Here is a 22,438-nt window from a genome sequence, read left to right as displayed (position 1 = left end):
TCTCATTAAAACCATGGCTTATAGATGGCCTAGATTGCATGGATATAATCATAAAACCCGTAACTGTCGTTCGGAATCCCCCGTTTTAAATATATCATGGTTGCATGATTAGAAAAAACATTCCGACTGTCACTTTCATGATCGGGTGAGCGATGCTCTGATTGGTTGGATGAAAGGTCATTCTGATGTGACCCATAATGGGATGTCCTCAGATCTTTCTTTAGCGATAGCGGGAACTAAGATCTGATTTTAATGAGATTGAAATTGTCATCTAAATAACAGAAAATTATACATGTCATAAGAATCAATTTCAACTAATGGTGTTGGATGAAACTCCAACTGAGAAAGGATGAATATTATTGGGCCTTAAAATGTCTGACTACACAACATGATATAACAACATACCATTAGCAGACGCCAAGTTGCCAATGGTCTGCACCACGAAAAAGTGTGGGATGACCCCAGGTTGGAAACGGTCCAGGAGTTCACCCATCACCTCATCACAATACTTGGTTCCCAAGGCAACCAGAACACCACTGGCTGCCGTCTGCCACTCAGGCTCAACTTCCTGTTACATAAGGGGAGATAATTAACTATAATTGTGTTTGTTTGTTGTTTAACGCTGCACTTCCAGCTATATGACAGCGGTCTATAAACAAGAGGCCCATAGGGCCTGTATCGCTCACCTGGATATTTACGCAATCATGACAAATATAGATTTGCATTGTGCATGTACATAATACTGCAAATATTTCGTAATTTTGACTCTGTCAGCATTTAAAATGGTTGGATGGCAAATCTAACAGCATGAATGTGCATTTCTCTACATACAAATGTCGCATAAAGATCTGAACTGTTTCCATGTTATGATCCAGGATAAATCATATTGAAGGTTTTATTCTCTTCAAAACAAACAAATGTATACAATGTATCTGTTTATTATAGGGTGGGGATAATATTGGTTTGCATGTTTTGGTCAAGGTACCAAGGGATGATTCCAACCAAATATGGTTGACATCTATCTCTTAGTTCCAGAGAAGAAGTCGTTTGAAGCAATATAGCCAAATTACCCCTATTTGGCCCTGCCCCTCAGCCACTAGGGGGGTCAGCCCCACCATTTATACAATTTTGAATCCCCACCTCCTAGGGATGCTTCCAGTCAAATTTCGTTAATTTCCAATTAGTGGTTCAGAAGAAGAAGTCGTTTGAACAAATTGTTGACGTACGGACGACGGATGGACAACGGACGGACACCATGGTATGGCATAAGCTCACCTTGGTCCTTCAGACCCGGTGAGCTAATAATCAAGTCTGGACCAGACAATCCAGTTATTGACATCATGAGCATCGATCCATGCAATTGGGATACAATGACATGCATCAACCAAAACAGCAAATCTGACTACCCGATTCCGTTAGTCGCCGTTTACGACAAGCATAGTCGCCTTTTACGGCCAGCATGGGTTGCTGAAGACCTATTCTAACCCGGATCTTCACGGGTCTATTATCAAGACTAATGGAACACTCAGGCACAACTTCCTGTTATATAAGGGGAGACAACTTACAAGGATATGAAAACAAAAATGTAACATGTTCACTACTTTAACAGTGACACGCCAATGTACTTCCTTTTGTCAGCATACACTGCTTGCAGTGGCCTGACAAACACCATATTTAAACAACTACAATTAGAAGTTAACAGTTGCTCGTAAGTTTGATTATTGTTTCTTGTTTTTCTTATAAAACAACGTCAAAACCCTTTCAATAAACATATGAAATTGCCAAAAGAGTCCATATGTACAATTCCCATCATGAGTACTGTATTCGACATAATAAGCGCCCTGGGCGCTCTCAAAATTAGAAATGGGGGGGTCTTGTTAGAATATTATTTTGGTGAAAAACAACAGAGTTGAAAGATCATACATTTCGTTGTTTATGCTGACAGCCTGAAATGTTTATATACGACAGATATATTTTTCCAGAATTTAATTTCCCATAATTAAGGGTGCATATAACATACATATTATACAAGAATAAATAAGTCTTGTGTACATTGATCAATTGGAAGGGTGTTAATTGGGATTGTTCACTAGCCAATATATTTGCAAATATCGCCATGGGCGCTTATTAGAGCAGGGCACTTATTACGTCGAATACAGTATCTGTTTATAAATAACTATCACAGTGTGATGATATCAGGTGTTCTCCAAATGCGTGCTTATCCTGCCCGAGTGGTTGCACCTGTCACAAACACATGCCCTACACAAAGGCAAGTTAATTTTTCTTCTTGTCTAAACCAGACAAGCAGATATAAATGTATTATCTTCAGACTGGGGGTTTTGGTTCAAGTTGGTTGAAATCTTTAAACTGAAAAATGTAAACAGGGTGGCCATACCTTGGACTGTGTGAGTTCGTCTGCAGCCTGGTGGATGAGGTCAACAGCCAGGCTGACATCAATGTTATCAAGGACTTCTTTCAAGATACGCTCCAGAGCGTTGAGTATCACAATACGGTGATCTGTCGACAGCTGAAACAGAAGAATTCATCAGTGTTTAATGATGCAGTCATTAATATTCCAGCTGTATCGCACCTGCCTGTAAATAATCAAAGTTAGCCTTGACAAACCAGCGGTACCTATCAGCCAACAGGGTACGATGAAATGCAATCACGTCACTGAGTTACGTAGTAAGAGGCGACTAACAGGAATGGGAGTTCAGGCTGGCTGACTTGGTTGATGCATGTCATCTGATCCTAAATGCATAGATTGTCTGGTCCAGATGCAACCATTTACATAACTATTTGACTACCGCAGTGTAGCTTGAATATTGCTGAGAGCTGCGTTAAACAACAAGCAAAAAACAAATCTAGTAAATCTTATGACAAAGATAATAATAAAAACAGTTTTTGTTCACCTTATTGTGTTTCTTAAGATATGAATAACATGAGCTTAGAACCAGAGACGGTTTCTTCTTGCCGAGTTCGTATAGTGAGTTGGAGATGACTTCTCGTGCCTCGTCATTCTTGTCATGTGCAGCATCAATCAGTGCCATTGTAATCTCTGCCAAAATATTGGAACACATGGATAGAAAAAGAACTTTAGGATACTTGACCTCATGTCAGTCAAAATAAAGCCACAAGGCTCTGAAGCTCACATGGATTTTTCTGGAATATCACATTAGACAAGAAAGGTCATAGAAGGGAAAAGGAGACTAGGTATACCAAATAACAGACATTTAACACTGATTCATGCATGGCTGGCCAGTTGTAGAGGTGCACAAGCCCTTTCAGTCAATTAGACTCATTAACCCCCATACATCAAGTTAGTGACATGTCATTATCAAACCAAGTTAGTGACATGTCATTATCAAACCAAGTTAGTGACACATGTTATTATCAAACCAAGTTAGTGACACATGTCATTATCAAACCAAGTTAGTGACATGTCATTATCAAACCAAGTTAGTGACACATGTTATTATCAAACCAAGTTAGTGACATGTTATTATCAAACCAAGTTAGTGACATGTTATTATCAAACCAAGTTAGTGACATGTCATTATCAAACCAAGTTAGTGACACATGTTATTATCAAACCAAGTTAGTGACACATGTCATTATCAAACCAAGTTAGTGACATGTCATTATCAAACCAAGTTAGTGACATGTCATTATCAAACCAAGTTAGTGACATGTTATTATCAAACCAAGTTAGTGACACATGTCATTATCAAACCAAGTTAGTGACATGTTATTGTCAAACTTCCAGCGAAAAGTATAGGTAAAGTTTTAGAATTGGTCTACAGCAACCCATGCTTGCCGTAAGAGTCGACTATACTTGTCGCGAGAGGCTACTAACGGGATCAGGCGGTCAGGCTCACTGACTTGGTTGATGGATGTTATTGTATTCCAATTGCGTGGGTTGAGGCACCTGATGTCAATCACTGGATTGTCTGGTCCAGACTCGATTATATACAGATCGCCGTCATATAGCTAGAATATTGCTGAGGCGTTAAACGGCGTTAAACAACAACAAAAAACACATAAAACTACCAGAAGGAATTCTCACAGGTTTTTGGTCCCTCTTGTCATTGTGAAATCTTTACACTTTTCAATTTTGTCCTTTTGAAAAGGCTGAACTGGGCCCAGAGTTCAAATTAGCTTTTACAAGGTCAATGGAACGAAAAAGCCAACTTCATTTTCAAATTTTATTTCACTTGAAAAAATTAAAACAGGCAGATGTGTTATCCAAGAAGTGGAAACTAAGTCTGGCCTAGAGTAAGTAGACAGTTCCCGAAAGCAGATAGCTTAGTGGTTTCACATAGAGACTTCCTTATAACATGGTCATATCAAGATATTTTATGTCAATCACTGGATTCATTGTCTTACTGGACACAATTCATGGGCCTGTTAGACACGTTAACGAATGTAACCACGGGACCAATGAAACAAAGGATGCAAGATTTGTCAAAATGTCACCATAATCACCATAATTGACAAAGTGGGGTACATGTAAAAACCATACACAGATAGAAGTCATACTTAGTTCAAACGTTGATGAAACTTAAACATTTTAATGATAGTTACAAGACAATTAAATACCCCTTCTACGCAGCAGTTTATCTGTAAAACAACATGTAATATACACAAGAAAATATAGAGGTTTAAGTAGGAGGTGCTTATAAAGATTACTTACAGATCTATCGAGCAGTTGGTCAGGGGTACTTATTAGAGCAGGGCACGTAACAGGGCGAATATGGTAGTGGAATTTACTGGATCGTTATCTGCAGCATTAGTCACTTACAGCTTCATCCTCTAGGGATACATGACACCCACATAACCATAGTAACAAGATTCTTGCAGAAAATGCTCTATGTGTACGGGAACCAGACAAGAAAAGAAATAAAGAAAGAAAGAATGCATCTATCATGTCTATTGAACAGACACTAACAAGATTATATTATCCATAAGGGTAGAACGGATATGAGTATAAATATCTTAATAAATGTGCATTTTAGCAATTCTCAAAGCCCATTGGTCAACTAAAGCCATTTGACAAGATTTTCATTGGTTACAAAAATAAGATATGATGTTCATGACGTCACCAACTGATTACCGGGTACATTGCATCATCTACGCAAAGGCTGCATTCAGTGTATTTTCTCAGTAGGGTTGACATTTCATGCTTTTTCTTCATTTTCTCCCTTAAAATGTCAATGAGAAATAAATAAAGAATAACCTTATTGAAACTTGGAATTATGGATCATCTGTCCCTCGTGAATGAATGCTGTGAGTCCCTCCCAAAGGGTTCGAGATTAACACCATTCATTCTCTTGGGATAGATAATTTGTAATTCTTCGTAGCCTGTTATTCTCGAAGCAATGCAAATACGTTACATCAACGCTGCTTTCATAAATTATGAAGACAGATAACAAGAGCTCACATTGACGATGTCAAGGTTAGCAAAAAGACCACCTGTACCTTATGCTATTACAAAAACATCCAACAATAAATGACCTTTCCAAGTATCACATAACCTGACATCATAGATGACTATATACCGCATTCGACATAATAAGCGCCCCGCTCTAATAAGCGCCCACGGCGATATTTTCTAATATATTGGCAAGTGAACAATCCCGATTAGCACCCCTTCCGATTGATCAATGTAATCAAGACTTATTTATTCATGTATAATACGCACTTGTGTGTTATATGCACCCTTAATTATGGGCAATTAAATTCTGGAAAAATATCTCTGTCATATATAAACAGTTCAGGCCGTCAGCATAAACCACTCAATTTTTCTTTCAACTCTGTTTTTTCCACCAAAATAATATTCTAATAAGAGCCCCCTATTTCAAATTTGAGAGCGCCCTGGGCGCTTATTACGTCGAAATACGGTATGTGGTTATTTCAGATGATGTATCTAGTATTGCATGTATTCTGGTGTAATTGGAAGACAAAAGAAGTAGTATTAATGTTAGGGGTGTCACACGATATGATACATATCTGGATACAAAAGACACGATACGATACGTATCTCAATACTGCATATACAACATTTTGTGTCATTAGACTGAGAATAGAGTCCACAGACTTGCTCATAAAGGTAAAGAAGAACAACGGACAACTGACTAATACCCCTCGACATGACACGGAGTCAAGTCAACTATTCTGTATGAGAAAATACAGAATATGTATATATTTCTGTATGAAAAATGAGAACAAGTTTATGTACTGTATTATGACAAGCAGCAAGGAAAAGGCTGGTCAGTGTTGTAGTCGGGCCAGTTCCATATCCGAAAGACCAAGAAAGTTATGATGAATTAAGAAAATAGTTTGTACTTGCTTATTGATATTTCAGCAAATTTCCACATGGGCAATCGATATGGAGTTAAATGTGAATCGATGCCAAATTAAGTGTATCGGTCATCGTATCGTGCAAAGTGTGCAGACGATGCACCAGTGTACCACTGAAACTCAACTTTACTACTTAACGCAGCTTTTAACAGTATTCCAGTTATATCATGAAGTGTCAGCTTAATGTGGGAGGAGAGCCTGAAGCGATGCAGGTCTGAGACGTTTACCACTTCGGTGAAACCCACGAGCACGGGTATGGTGCTGACAAACCTAGAAACATAATCAGGACGAACCAGGATTTGAACCCACAATTCTAGGTTTCTGGCATGCCCAAGGGACAATTACAGACGCCTGGGCCATCTGTGCCCCATGCAATGTTAGAGGAAGGCTGGAAGGGTATGTCTACAAAATAAAACCTACTATGCTGTATTTGCTATTTCCAGGGCCCCAGTCCACAAAGCAATCTTAGGGCTAAGTTGATTGTAACTCACTAAGTATGCGATCTTAAATTTTTGTTACGATCAGCCGCCCGTTCCACAAAGCAATCTTAACTAAGAGAGTTGTAAGTTAAGATCAAAATGCTAAGTTGCTCCGGACCAACTTAGGATTGCTAAAATTGATCTTAAATATTGTACCATAGCAACAAAGATGGCGACTTTTATTATGGTGTGCGAGGAAATGCATCGTCTGCTTAACATGACCAAGGGAGGCCACTCTAAGGGAAACTTTCGTATCTTCATGGCTGAAGATTCCGATCTTTGTTAAGATCGGCTACTTAAGAACTTGTAAAGTTACAATCGCCCTAAGATCGCTTTGTGGAACGGTTGTAAACTTTAGCTAAGACAATTTTAGAATCGACGTAAGTCTCTAAGATTGATTGTAGTTACGATCACTTTGTGGAACGGGGCCCAGAACCCCAGTCAACTGAATCCAAACCAGTGTCTACTGAAGGCCTACCCACACCGACCAGTATATCCACTCCAACTACCCCCTGAGAACCAGGCATGGCATCATCTCTACACTTACCAAATGAGCCATCAACTTTTCTTCTGCTGAGATCCAGCACCTCTGTCATGTCTTCGCTCATCTCAACAATTACCCACCCAAACACGTCAACTCCTCTATTAGGGTTGGGATGGGTAACTCTGGTAATTGTGAGTAGGACCCGGGTACCCACAGGACTACCTGGACCCGTGGTTACTCACGTAATATATTGTTTAAATATAATAACAATGAAAGTCGCTCATGTTTGCATTTCTGTCTGACTCTGACTTTTATATGTTTGAGTAAAGATATAATTTCAGTCGACTTCTGTGTGCGCATGATCTGATCGTTTTATAGTGTAATACCATTTGCCAGGGCTTTCGGAAAAACAATTCGCAATCGGAATCGGACATTATGTCCCAACTCTTGAGACCTACATTTGGGACCCAGGTCGGGGCAGGTAATAGGGATCAAGTAAGTACCCGGGTCGCAAATTTGGACTCGTCCCAGCCCTATATTCCACAACAGACTTAGATCTACAACCACCAAGCCTGAATCAGTGCCCTTCCGCATCACTCTTCCTTCATAGCCACCTACTCAAACAGCAAGCCAACACTGACACCTACTACCCCAGCTCAACCTCCCTCGATACAGGTGGCCCAGTCATCTAAACCTCTGTGATTCGCTGTGCATAGTTGTGTCCCTTGGGCACGCCAGTAACCTATGATTGAGAGTTCGTATCCCGGTTCGCCCCAATTATGTTTCTAGGTTTGTCAGCACCATACCCGTGCTCGTGGGTTTCACCGAAGTGGTATATGTCTGAGACCTGCATCACTTTGAGCCTTCCTCCCACATTAAGCTGACACACCGTGATATTACTGGAATACTGTTAAAAGCGATGTTAAACCCAACTCACTCACTCGCTCACTCTATACCCTGTTTCAATATCATGTGTTATCCAAACACTAAACAGAATGACGACAAGACGCACGTGTCGACTTCTCTTGTTTACTCGGTAGCCATCATTGACAAGTGCCCCGATGCCGGGATCAGTCATTAATGTAGACAAATATGTGATAGGGACCAGTCATTACTGGGTATTGCAACATACCCTACTAAAAGCAAATGGGTGAAACACCACCAAACCCCTTGAACCCAAAGGTGAAGTTTATAAACATGAATGTAAACTGTGGACAATCATTTGTAAGTGAAACATCCTGTCCAATCAACACCAAAATCAAAAGAACACAAAAGTTCAACCATCAAATCAGTGAGTAAATCGTCAACCATCTCGGAAAATATCAGCCATTATCGGTAGCCATCATGTACAAGTGCCCGGATTTCGGGATCAGTCATTAATCTAGACAAATGTGTGATAGGGACCAGTCATTACTGGGAATTGCAACATACCCTACACACATGACAAAAAAAGCACAAAACTTCAACCATCGATTCAGACAGTAAATCATCAGCCATCTTGGACAATATCAGCCACTATCCCTTTCACATCAATTTGGAAAACATCCAAATACTTTCCAACAACCACCATGACTTCACTAAAAGAAAACTAGCAGAAGTCCAGATTCACAGTCCCAAGCCTTCTTCCAACAGAGAGATCCAGGTTATTTTGTCCCGTCTGTATACTATGAACTTATCAAGCAATAGTTTTTCCAATCATCACATCAAGGAATTTAATCCTGTTTAATTGGCTTCCTAACCGCGTGTGTTCTCTGTCCATCATGACGTTACAATATCATCCTTCTGTGTTTTTTAGTTAACCTTCTCGTGTTAATCCCTCTCATGTATGATAATTGTTACTGTTAATCTTTCACCTGCCATATATAATTCTGTACCATGTTAATTATTCCCATGTATCCCCGTGTTATGGGTTTTTCGACACTTAAGAAACATTCGTAGTTTTATCTCTAATCACATGAACAACTGTAAAACATCTCATTCACTCATAAAAAGACAACTTTCTTTGCATAACAAGCCATCAACTGAATATTTACAGTATTTCTGTGATGCTACACCCCCGTTACAGTGCAAGTAATCGTGATAAACGTGGCCATCCTAAAATAATCCTATGATACTTGACAACGGGTTATAGCTAAAACGTCACCTCAGCAAAACTTCACCGGGCGAAAACAGCACAGATTGGCGAAAACGTCACCTCACCTCAAGCAAAAACAGCTACTTATTTTTTTTTACCTTGATCAAATAAATGATATTAAACTTACATGGTAACTTGCAAACACCAATAATTGTGAGATGTTAAAACAAGTTTACATTAGAAATTAGCCTCTACTCCAACTATATTCCAACTTAGCCTATATGCAACTCAACTTATTGTGAAAACATAACATGCCTTGAAGTTAAATAAATTAAATTCAACTCACATCGTCTCTTACAAACACAAATAATTGTGAAATTGTGAAATGTTAAAACAAGTAATAAATTGGCCCCCTACTCCAATTTACTCACCGACTCTGATTGGTGGCGTATTTAACTTATCATGCTTATTGTGAAAACACTATACGCCTTGAAGTTTTAAGTACCTTAACTCAATTTAACTCAATGTCAAGCTGAAACTGTATTTAAGAAGCCTAATATGATGCTGTCAGTTCACAAGGGTCTTTCTATGCGTTGCATGCCAGAAGAATGTCAGAAAAATCAACATGCTGTATCATGTGACAACTGTGACCAGTGGACCCATCGTGTATGTGGGACCAGACTTTCTGTGGCCCATTATCGAGAAATTTGCCGGACTGAAGAAGATTTCACTTTCCGCTGTTTGAGATGTGTAGATCCCATCATAGAAGAAGTGATGTGCCAAATGCGGTTCCGTTTTTCGCCAGAGAATCGGTGACATTTTGCTGAGGTGCCGTTTTAGCCTGCACCCCATGACAAGAGACAAAGCATCTTTACTGAAGCAATGCTATTACAGTATAATTGAGGGACTGTTATCCATATTTTGGGGTTTTTTTTTGCATGTATGATTTCAAGTTCTTCGTCAAGGATTCCTCAGAAATAATTTTTTATTTTACATGCAAGGGGCGTTCAATAAGTTTTGCAACTTCAATATACATGATATAAGACCAAATCGCATAATATCTTTTGCCCTTTGATTTTTTAATAATAACTCCATACACCCATTCCATCGTTTTCCATATTTCTTGGTGTTTATCGCCCTTCTCAATGTAAACATAACAAAAATAATTAGTAGAGTCTAATATTGGGAAATAAAATCTGAAAATTTATTTTTGCAAAAATTACGCAACATAGACCCTAATGGTGTAATACTTTTTTCAAACTTGTTTTTGATCAATGAATGTAAGAGCACAAGGAGCAATGACAGACCACTGTTAGCCATCTGACGCTGCTACTCGAGTGTTGGATGGTTCTCTGGAAGTGCCTTCTCCTCGCTCACACTTACCGTCCACCTGGCCCCCCGTCCCCCTGACAGCGTCTCCCTCCGGCCCAGGCATGATCATCTAATTGACATCCACTAAACTGTGCAACTCTCTCTCCGCTCTTGTTATAATTGTACCGACAAGTTTAAGTCTTGTGCCTCCTACAAACTGAAATCATGTGACATGAAGGTAAACGGAAGTGAGATGCTGTTTATGGAAGGGAGCTAACTCTAATGACGTTAGCGATTCTGTAGAGTTTGAGTATTATGCGTGTAAGTTGAGTTCAAACCGATCCGGGAAATCAATTTTGTTAATTTGTGACTAAGTAAGAGATAAATCGAACCTTCTATACAACCAGAATGATTAACAGGAAAATGAGTGAATACACCAATAAATCGCAGTGGCGTGAGTTTTTAGTGGTTAAATGTGCGGGGCATCTCCACGACGTAAACACAGTGATCCACGGTCTGAACATATCTTCCATCCAAGGCTGTCCGTATTTGTTTCTGTGTTTCCCATCTCCCGTCGGCCCTAAATTTTCATTCCGACGTGAATTAATAAAAGAATTCTAATTTCAATTTTCCCCACCGGTGTGAAAATTTATGCCCCAATGTGATAAAACAAAAGAACTCATGCCATCGTACATTTATGTTTAAAAAAACCCTAACAGATCAGCTTGATATTCCTTTAGCAATATATATTAAAAATCCGTTTAAAAGCAAAGCGACTCTGCCAATGTCATAACTTAATTTAAAGCCTGGAAGCAAGTTTTCTAAACTTTAAAGTTTTGTTAAACTATGTTACACAGTTAGTATTACCTTTTTTAATTATTATTTTTGCTGATTGAGGTTAGAGATGAGAAACACATAAAAAGATATGGGTGGCCCTATGTCCAGTGACTTGCGTCAAACTGGGACATTGTCTGTGTGCTTCAAGTACTCATTAACAGCTATTGAGTGACATAAAAGCTATAAAAAAGTTAATTTCTAAAATACCTCAATCAAATCTGATAGGTCTGCCTATTGGACTGGGTCCTGTTCCACAAAGCCACCTTAGCGCTAAGGTGATCGTAGCTCCCATACTCTTATACTGGCTTACGATAGTATTACGAGGGTATTATTTCCAGAACGAGAGTATTATTTCCAAAACGAGCAAGCCATCAATGACTGAGTTGATAATTCGCAGCCGAGCAAATTGTTGTTGGAATGGTGCTGATCACGTGAGCCATGATTCCGTCATCCTGTACTTCCGATTACGTACATAACGCGCTATGGCATTTTTCATAGTGTCGTGTTAATAACTCACACTTCAGTCCGTGAACCGAACTCACGCAGTCAACACACAGTGTGGGTGTTGGTGGAAAGATCGGCAGACCCCAAGACACGAAGGGAAAAAATACTCTCAGGTCTCGAGACAACAAGGCGACAAGACAACAGGTCCCGAGACACAAGGCGACAAGACAGCAGGTCCCGAGACACAAGGGGACAAGACAGCAGGTCCCGAGACACAAGGGGACAAGACAGCAGGTCCCGAGACACAAGGGGACAAGACAGCAGGTCCCGAGACACAAGGGGACAAGACAGCAGGTCCAAATTCACAAGGCGACAAGACAACAGGTACCGAGACATAAGAGGACAAGACAACAGTCCCAAAGACACAAGGGGACCAGACAACAGGTCCAAAGACACAAGAGGTCCCGAGACATAAGAGGACAAGACAACAGTCCCAAAGACACAAGGGGACCAGACAACAGGTGCCGAGACTCAAGGATACAGAGAACCAGACCCCAAACACAAGTCAAAACGGATCCTCAGACAGCGCTTTGAAAGAATTGGATGCCCCATAAAGCGAGGTATTTGTCAGAATTCTTCCTTCACACAAATCCACAATGGATAAAGGCGACTATGGTTTAACAGTGCTGTCTCTGGTGTTGCTGTCTGTGTGTGGAGTGTTTGGGATACCGTCCACCTCCTTCCTGATGTACAAAGCTCTCAAGAAGCCTAGGGTGTTTCTCCGGTTCTCATCGACCTTTGTATTGGCTGCCTTGGGGCTCGTAGCCTGCTTCGTCCTTGTTCCCGTCAAGGTGATTGAGATTGTCCGCGGCTACATGGTGGAAAGAACCACGACGTCATTATGCACACCTGTCTTGAGCATTAAAGGTTTTCTCGAAATCTCTCAAATGATCAGTCTTTGTGTCTTGGCGGTCAATCGCTCTAGAAACGTCCAGTCATTAAAACGAAATCAATACTTGAAGACGGAAGCGGTGTCTGTATGTGTTGGACTCGCCGTAGGTATTGGGTGCTGTCTCTTGATTGGTGCCGGTCAGTATGATGGAGGAATATGGGATGAGACTTCCCTGGTGTGCACTGTCAATGTAAACACTGTCAAGATGACACATGTCTCTGTATTCTACATGATCAGATTTGTTGTCCTCGTTGTAACCTGCATGGTGATGCTTGGCAGCTGGATATCTATGTTGATGTTTCTCCGAGCCCCTAAAGTAGCTCCCTTTAGGACAAGATGCGGGACTGGAAATGTCAGACCCCAGATTGAGTTGATTTTTGATGAGGAATTCCAGAGACAAGGCATGGAGGGGATATGTCAACAGGGTGATGAGACACATTCAGCCGAGATGCCGAATATCCAAGAAAACATGGATCATACTTTGGAACGATGTCCATCAATTGGAGACTTCAGCAATTACCTTCCTACCTCACGCTTCTATTCGCATGCAAGGAGGGCCTTGTCTCATCTAAGGGCAGACAGTGGCCTTGCTTTTTCTGATATTTGCAACCCTGGACACCTTGATGAGGACGCAAGAAGCAGACAACTTAATTCACACTCCCCTCTGTCTCTGCCATCTTATCTGATAAATTCAACACTCAACTCTATGCATTCAGCTTCATCAAGGCCAAAGAAATCGAAGCGACTGATTTGGAAAAGGTCACAGGATCATTCCTTACGGTCACTCAGTATGCTGTCCCTTGATCACCAGCATTGCCTATCCAGGACTTGTTCGTTTGATGAGCACGTTAATGACGTTAATGAACATAGATCCAGTGAGGTGAAGACTGAGCCATGTAATGACGAGGGTCGACCTTTGGGACAAGGCGTCGAGGTCTGTTTTAACAGTCAAGATAACCTTAATATGGATCATGACAGTGGGGTATGTAGTACCGGTAGTCTCTGGAAGAATACAGTTCTGAGGAGGTTCCTGTCATTGGACAGCGATGGATCAGCAGACATACACCTCGCTACACAGGACAGAGTCCTGGCAACGCTTCGTCATATGGGGGAGGAGTGCGAGTCTCATAATGCCGATGAAAACAACACATATGACAACACATGTGTTACAATGCCATGCCTTCCGCCCCTCAACAACCTAGACTCACACGCTCTGAGCCCAAGCCCGCGGCCAGTCAGAATTCGATTAACCTCTGACAGCCCAGATAACGACTCGACGAGAAAAATCACTGTTTCAGAATCATGTTGTGATCACGTAGAAGACACCCAGCGAAGCAAGGGCGGTGTTGCAAATGAGGTAGAGCAGGACAATGTTGTTTCAAACACTTTATCGCGGCCTGTAGATGACTCAAGCTTTGGACTATCACCACCTATTCCCACGAGAACAGAAAGTGACTTCATTTCATCGCCAGGTATGAGCTCGACTACCGAGTTCTCGTTTGTGTCACGGCGGTTGCAACATATGAAGAAGGTTATGCGCAAGCCTCTCATTGAGATCCTGGCGGTCCTTCTGCTACTTCTGCCAGACTATGTGATAAAATGCCTGAGTTTATTTGACATTCATGGCGACGCTACTGCCCTGTCTCCTCTGACAGAGAGCTTGTCTCTACTACTGTTTGCCGTCAATCCTTTCATGTTCATCATAAACAATCGAACGATTATGGATGCCCTTTAAACATTTCATTGCTTTTTCTGGAAGAAAGTAATTACTGACCTAGTACACAGTTGCAACCCAATTACCTATGCCGTCTTTCATTAGGGTTGCTCACTAACTATTTAAAGGTTGAAAGCCGCATCACTAATTAATACAGATACCTTTAGGTGTATACGTTCACTAATTTGTCCTTAAGGATTGCTTATTGACACCCCAATGGACATGCCACGCGCCATGCATGTCAAGTCTTAGCCTCATTATGTAGAGAGGCATAAGCATAAATGTCAATCAGGTCAAGTCAATTTATTCGTATCCATTCAAAGAAAATTGTATAGTATTCATTGAAAAAGATTATCCGAACAGAATGTAGTACGTTCAGTAAATGCGTACTGGTATTAATTCATTATCATGTATTAAACTGTATGTTTGTATTAGTATGGGACAGAGACAAGGCCGAAGTGGCAGTCGACTCACGAGACTCAGAACCCAAGATCACAATCTTGGTCAGTGCCTACCAGTGTCCGCAAAGAAGGCTCTACATACAAAAAGACTTATGTCTCATGTTCGATCCCTATGGTCGATCGATGGTCAGTCTGTGACCTTGTTACGCCATAACTGCATTAACTATGCCTAGGATAAGTACGTGGCATAATTAACAGGACCGAAACTGTCGCTTCTCCCTGTTCTAGCTGTGGCGTAAGAATATTTTAAGAAGAATATGGTGCTAGCTCACTGAGATACCATGCCGCAGTTTAACATGAATACCCCACTAAGACACAGTATACTGACTCCGAGCCGACCAGTCCTTGTTTTAGCCCCTTAATGCCGAGCACCAGATAGGGTTACAACAAGTACCGTCTTTTGGTATGACGCGGCCGGGATCGAACCCCGGACCTTCCACTCTCCGTGCGGACGCTCTACCTCTAGATCACACACGCCATGGATTACTCAAAGTATGTGTCAAATGCCTTATGTTAAAGATCCGGGTAAGAATAGGTCTTCAGCAACCCATGTTTGCCTAAAAGGCGACTATGCTTGTCGTAAGTAGGCGACTAACGGGATCGGGTGGTCAGACTCGCTGACTTGGTAAATGGATGTCATCGTATCCCAATTGCTCATGATGCTCGATGCTCATGATGTCAATCACTGGATTGTCTGGTTCAGATTCGATTATTTACGGACCGCCATCACATATCTGGAATATTGCTGAGTGCGGCGTTAAACAACAAACAAAACTTTCGTCTTTCCTGCCACACTAATCTCAGTTTGTTTCTGGTTCACTTATGTTGTGTTTGTATTGTTATGTTTTCTAAACTTTTTGAATCGTTTAATGGTTTTGCAGTCCAGATATTGTTTTTGAATAAGTGTCATAATTGTACTTTGCATCACATAAGAACAATTATTGTACTTCTGTTGCAAGTAAAAACATCTTTCTCAGAATGTACATCTTCCCGAGGCAAGAGCGTCCACTAGCCTTTTTATCAAAGTCTTGTTAGTAACTAGCCTTGATTTAGGCTCCTAGACAGCCTTATCTCGGGAAGATGCAGAACGTATTGGTTATTCGATGTCATGTTCCTATTGAATGTTTCACATTGTTTTTGATATTTTGATAAACTGTAAGTCGTTCTTGGTGAATTCATCCTTGTAGGCGTGTTCTCTCTTCCACTTGAAAGTGCATACTGCATTATTTAATTACGTTTTATTTTCTACAAGGTATTTCAATTTCTTGTTAAATGTATCCTGTTGTTTGTTATAAAATGTGACATGCAATAAAATGATAATGCATAATTCAATTGGTGTGTTCTTTTCTATACCAATCAAGATACGGTGGATGTTAATCATGGAGGTACTAAACCAGTTTCAGTGGTATTTGTGTTATAGGGTGTGTAGTTTTGCAGAGTATGAAATCTTCACTGGCGCTAGGGGATGAATGAAATTTACGAAGACGTTTTAACAATGATTGGGTGTAGTTTGACAAGCTATACAGACCTACGGGTTTCCATGGTGATAAATTTGTCAATATTCACACATAACAACATCCTAATGAAATCACGCCTGTCAAGTTCCAGTGTGAAAAACAACATGTGACTCAGTAGACACAATTTTATGGATAACAACGTCTTTAATACTGAGAAAAGCAACGTTTCGGTTTAGATCCCGCTTGACAACGGTATAAGGATCTATACCCATGGAGAAGTATAGTAACTGACTCACGTGAAGAAGTAAAGGTGTCATTCTCTGCATTGTGACATTCTAGGATTAGTTCTCTTTTTACCGTATTTCCTTGTGAATGGTGCACATTTTCCCAAAACATACAGCTGTGTACGGGGTGGACATAACACATGCATATAACGCAAGCAAAGGCACTACCGTGAGGAGAAACTCAATCTCTAAAATTTGGAAATGTTGTGTTTTCCGAGTACACCTATTTTTCTCAAGGGTATATATGGTAAATGCTGCAATTAAAATAAATATTATTCTTGGTAAAATAATTGTTTCAGATCAAATGTTTTTTAAGTTGTAATATCGGGTGTATGATTTTATTTCACAATACATATTCTGTTTATTAATACATTGTAACTGTAAATATGTCATCAAGGTAAACTGTATCTGTGAGTGAGTGAGTGAGTGAGTGAGTTGGTATTAACACAGCTTTTAACATTATTCCAGTTATATCACGGCATGTCAGCTTTATATGGGAGGAGGACCGCCTCCGTGGTCTAGTGGTGGGCGTCCGCCCGGAGAGCGGAAGGTCCGGGGTTCGATCCCCGGCCGCGTCATACCAATAGACGTTAAAAGATGGTACTTGTTGTTACCCTGTCTGGCGCTCGGCATAAAGGGGCTAAAACAAGGACTGGTCGACTCGGAGTCAGTATACTGTGTCTGAGTGAGGTATTCATGTTAAACTGCGGCATGGTATCTCAGTGACCTAGCACTATAGATCGGCATCAGTCCGGTCTAGTACAAGCAGCCACACAAACACACACACGTACATGCACGTCGCTATATAAGTGCAATAATCTTGGACGCGACGTTAAACCCCATTTCACCTCACCTCACCTTATATGGGAGGAAAGCCGAAAGTGATGCAGGTCTCAGATGCACTGTTATGGTGCAGACAAACCTGGAAACATTTCAGGGTGAACCGACATTCAAACCCATGATCACAGGTTTCTAGCATTCCCAAGAGACTCAACTCTGCACATCGAATTGCGGTGTCTTTGATGACTGGGCCACCCATGGCCCCAAACCACTGGTGGTTATGGTCCAAATTCGATTAATAACAGTTGACTGTGGTGTATATGATATGTCCCTCGGTCGAATAAACAACATATACGCAATCATTCACATACCAATTTTTATTCATCCAAATAACTGCTACATAAATTATTAACGCCACAAGATAGTGGATAACAACTGAATAACAACCAATAACAATTCAAAAAGAACTGTTACTGGTTTACTTGAATTTAGATTATTTTTCAAAATAAAAATTCAGAAAAGAATAATTTGAAGGAGTGTAAATAAACTTCAAAACATTTTCATCTGAAATATAAATAAGACTTCCTCTCCATGTTTTTAAAAAAACAAATACTTCCAGGTTTCACTATCCACCTAATATTTATGACAATGCAATCAGAACATGGACGGAGTTGATACAAAAGTACAAAAAGAAACAGTTCAATGTAACAAAATAGTAACGTTATACAAACCTAAAACATATTCTTTTTATCACAGAATGCTTTGGTTAGGTGAAATATAGGGCTGAAGGAAATACCTTGTCATGATTCGGGAGAACTATCAAGGGCATGTCTGCTGTTGCAATATTATCATAATTGTTAAAAAAACCTATTTCAAATCAAATTTTCAATACTATTACAATATATGTAAAAATAATTGGAATATAGATGTGATAGGTTGATGAAAGGCCGAACATTATATTTTGAGGGATGTGAGTGAATTGGTTTGGTTGAGTGGGGCATCGACTTGGAAAAAAATGAATTACCTGGTAATCTGTTCCCAAAACTGATGAACAAAATTTATGAGAATTTACCAAGGAAATTTATTGTTCAACGGACCTGGTGAATGTTTTTGAAAACATAAAAACACTCCTTTCAGAGAGGGGTTCATATTCTGCCTCAAACAAACGTAGTTCTCGTGATATCAAATTACCTACCTTTGATTTTTATCAGCAAATTTGATTTGCTACCCTACTCAGTCTAACGGACCAATCAGAATGTGACTTACAAACCAGTCACAATGATGGGTGGGCACGTTCGTGACAAGCTCATGTTATTCAGGGACAAATCGAATAGCGACTTGTGCCCGTCTCGTGGCCATTTTTGCGACTGGTATCCGTCTAAGCGCAAACGGGCATAGCTAAAAGAATTATAAACTCGTTACGTTATGATTCACGTATATTTCACCATATATCATGTATGTTCCAGATGCCATTGAAAACACATCGGGACTTACAGTATTATACAGTATGATTGGACACATTTAACTGTATCTTGGGTATGTTTTTAAATGCAAGATCTATGTAAAGTTCAAAATTATTACTGAGGGAATCTTTGACCGAAGAGTTGAAGTCATATGCGCATTCTGATTGGTTTGTCGTATTTTCGCCCATAACATTCATCGACAGGGGGACGAGTCTTCTTGCAGGTTACGGAAAGGGGCGAGTGGTGACGAATGGGGTTGGCGGTATAAACAACATGGTGGCCAGTGCCAATGATTATGATAGAATTCGCGAAAAACTACGAAATCATGAAAAATCTTTTTGATGTCCTCACGTCTTCATGTCCAGGCAATACAAGTTACCTCCCTTATCAATTTCATTTTTCATTATCTTGCCATTTGATTGGTTGGTAAAATGTTTAATGAGATGTGTATACATGTACTAATACACACTTTCAGAAGGAGATATATCACACAGTTTTGATTCCTTGCTGTATCCTTACAGCCATCATCAAATACTGCCAGTATTGATACTCAATCAACAACAAAATGTCCCACCAACACATAATATATTCACTGTGAAGCAAAAACATCTGAACAAAATGATCCAGTTATGATTCTAATGAAAGTTTATGAAACTACAAAGCGTCATTGCGAGAGAATAAGCAGTCTCGATTATCTGCCAAAACAGATTCAATTATGAGTAAAAGGCAAAATACTGGTGAAATTATAGTTGTTGTAAATGTTGTTTGAGAAAAGGGTAAATGTCCTGTACTACTGGTAATACATTTGATATGGTAGGATTCTCGAAATATTATTCTAACAATATGTTTATGAAAGTAAATACAAAAGTTGGCATATATAATCAATATTATATAGACAAACAACCATTCGAAAGTTTACCTTCTTTGAAAACTGGTCACAAGTTTGATATATTTGACAATGTAAAACCATAAACAGTGAGTGTCCCACAAATCAATAAATACAATACTAAGTTTTACAAAGGACATGAAGATATATATATGTATACATGACCTCCCAGCATGCATTCAAAGCTAAATGAAAGGTATTCATGGTTACTAAACATCCTTCAAGCAGTTCTCTATCCATTACTGGCCCCTACTCTGTATCATAATTTTACTTAGGGCCTGACTATTTGATATTCGGAGTGTAAACATCTGAAGAGAGTTTCTTTTAATTCCTCCATAACAACATGTCCATCTATCACCAAGGACAACCAGGACACAAAGCCTGTCTGGCACAAGGTGGGGCTGCATTTGTCATGTTTGTTTTGTTGAACAATAATACAAAACATATTTTCCACCTTTCTACTTACATATCATTTTAAATACTTAAAAAGACTATGAGTAAACCAAACTTTGGGATTACCAAACTTCAAAGACATAAATAGTCACTTTTCCTTGTGTAAAGAATACAAGAGAAATGACTAGAGTTTTAGACCAGTGATGACATTTCTTCTGCATCTGTTCCCCTTCAGCAACAATAAACATATCAGAACTGTCCAGCCAACGAATCCCTTCAAATATATCCCTATTTTAATCAGAACAACAAAAGACAAAGAGCTATGAAAACCCATAAGAGAGCACCCAAACTGTACAGGCTATTACAGGCATAAATCCCACAACTCAATCAAAGGATCTCGAGCCTACAGAACCAAGGAACCATGACTGCCTTTCCCTTTGTCTAAAACGAGAAGAGACGGTCGCCTGACTTGGCCCTGTCCAGGAGTTCCATCTCCTTCTTAATCAGCCAGTTCTCGTACGGCTGCCCCGCCCGATCGTTCCCGAGAGATCGCAGATATAGTCGCAGGGCACCTGCACTCCTCTGCTTCGCGCTGCCACCTCTCTTATCCGGACTTGCGCTCTTTAAAGCATCTTTAGGTGATGGTGAAGCCTTTTTCCTCTCAGCCTCTTTCTGAGCCAGCCAGTTTTCGTAGTTTGTGGCCTTGTCTTCCTCCATCTTCCTCCTGCATAACAGTGAGTGAGTGAGTGAGTAAGTGAGAGAATGGGTATTAAAACTTATCCCCGATATACCTATGAACATGTCAAAGGCATCAGCACTGAAGCAGGCAACCCAGTGGCTGATGGAGTGAGCACTAGATCACATGTGTACACCCAATCCTCTTTGGGGAGTATCACCACAAGTATGATCGATACTGTAAACATTGACGTCAATTCTATATATTGGGAAGAATGTCTTCTCCATATTCGGCGTAACGTCCTATAGATGTCCTTGTCCCTTAAAGTTGTCACAGCATTGTGTTGCAGTACGGAGCCTCAACACTCTTCATGTCATACGGCAATCGATTTCCTGACAGCGCTATGAGTGTGGAATAAACAGAACTGGGACCTGGGCCCACTTGCACAAAGCAGCTTAGCACTACGACTGTCATAAGTCAATGTTAAAGTAAGGGACTTACGAGCGTTGAAGCGCTACATAGCTTTGTGCAGGTGGACCCTGACCAATTTTTCTTGTTTTCTTTATCTTTGGTCAAAATGCCAGGAGTCACTGGACAAAGAGAAAGATTAAAAAATGTCAGAAGTGTTGAACTGAGGTTAATTGCCATAAAAAGAACTTCAAACATAGTTTTGGACAAAAAGACAAACACAAAGATGTTTTTATTTCGTAAAATGTAGGTAGACTGATCCATACAAGAAACAAAAGTGAACTTACCTAAGTAGTAAACAAAGTGGTCATTTGGCTTAAAGATAATTCACTGTTTTGAGTAAAAAATTGTTCAGTATCTATTTTGTTTACCTGATCCCCAATTTAACAAACTTGTACAAGCTGTTCTGACCCCTGTCCACCTTGGGGTTCTTCATAGGAGAATAAAGACATTGCAGCAAGATGGATAAGCATTAGTAGAGTCAGTGCACACCTTGGCTTAATCAGTACATATCATACACCTTCAATCTAAACACAGACAAATATACTTTCGTTTTGTGTGTTTGTTGTTTAACCCTGCACTCATAATTATTCCAGCTACCGGTATATGTTGTGGCCTGTAAAAAACAGTGCAGACCAGACGAACCCGTGATTGATATTATGAGCAATGAGCAGCCAGGTAACAATGCCTGTCCACCTGATCCATTAAGTCGCTCCCCCTTGACAAGTACAGGTTGTTAAAGGTTGTTAAAGGTTGTTGTAGGTTGTTGTAGGTTGTTGTAGGTTGTTATAGGTTGCTAGCCAGACAGATGATGACTGAGAAATATTACTAAGAAAATTAATGTAATCTGAGCGCTCACTTCCTTCGCCCTGGAACCAGGCTTTGAATTCATTGGTCAAAAACCAGCATGTATAC

General features: G+C 40.1%; 2 protein-coding genes across 5 annotated transcripts in view; both read right to left on the bottom strand.

Annotated features, from left to right (window-relative positions):
• Positions 1-10,957, bottom strand: part of LOC124112511 (maestro heat-like repeat-containing protein family member 1) — a 59,381-nt gene extending 48,424 nt beyond the window's left edge. For both annotated transcript variants that reach the window (XM_048397551.1, XM_048397552.1), the window contains exons 1-4: positions 10,781-10,957; positions 2,913-3,058; positions 2,396-2,527; positions 406-568 (exon numbers count right to left, since the gene is read on the bottom strand). In XM_048397551.1, the coding sequence (XP_048253508.1) occupies positions 406-568; positions 2,396-2,527; positions 2,913-3,058; positions 10,781-10,838 (499 nt within the window). In that variant the 5' untranslated portion in view covers positions 10,839-10,957. The remainder of the gene's footprint in view (positions 1-405; positions 569-2,395; positions 2,528-2,912; positions 3,059-10,780) is intronic.
• A 7,042-nt stretch (positions 10,958-17,999) lies between these two features.
• LOC124112517 (ankyrin repeat, SAM and basic leucine zipper domain-containing protein 1-like) overlaps positions 18,000-22,438 on the bottom strand; it is a 29,018-nt gene continuing 24,579 nt past the window's right edge. For all 3 annotated transcript variants that reach the window (XM_046472676.2, XM_046472678.2, XM_046472677.2), the window contains one exon: positions 18,000-21,103. In XM_046472676.2, the coding sequence (XP_046328632.2) occupies positions 20,821-21,103 (283 nt within the window). In that variant the 3' untranslated portion in view covers positions 18,000-20,820. The remainder of the gene's footprint in view (positions 21,104-22,438) is intronic.

The sequence above is a fragment of the Haliotis rufescens genome, unplaced genomic scaffold, assembly GCF_023055435.1.
Source record: "Haliotis rufescens isolate VD_foot unplaced genomic scaffold, xgHalRufe1.0.p SCAF_17, whole genome shotgun sequence".
Taxonomy (NCBI): domain Eukaryota; kingdom Metazoa; phylum Mollusca; class Gastropoda; order Lepetellida; family Haliotidae; genus Haliotis; species Haliotis rufescens.
Note: the sequence above shows the minus strand (reverse complement) of the source record. Positions and strands in the feature narration are given on the sequence as shown.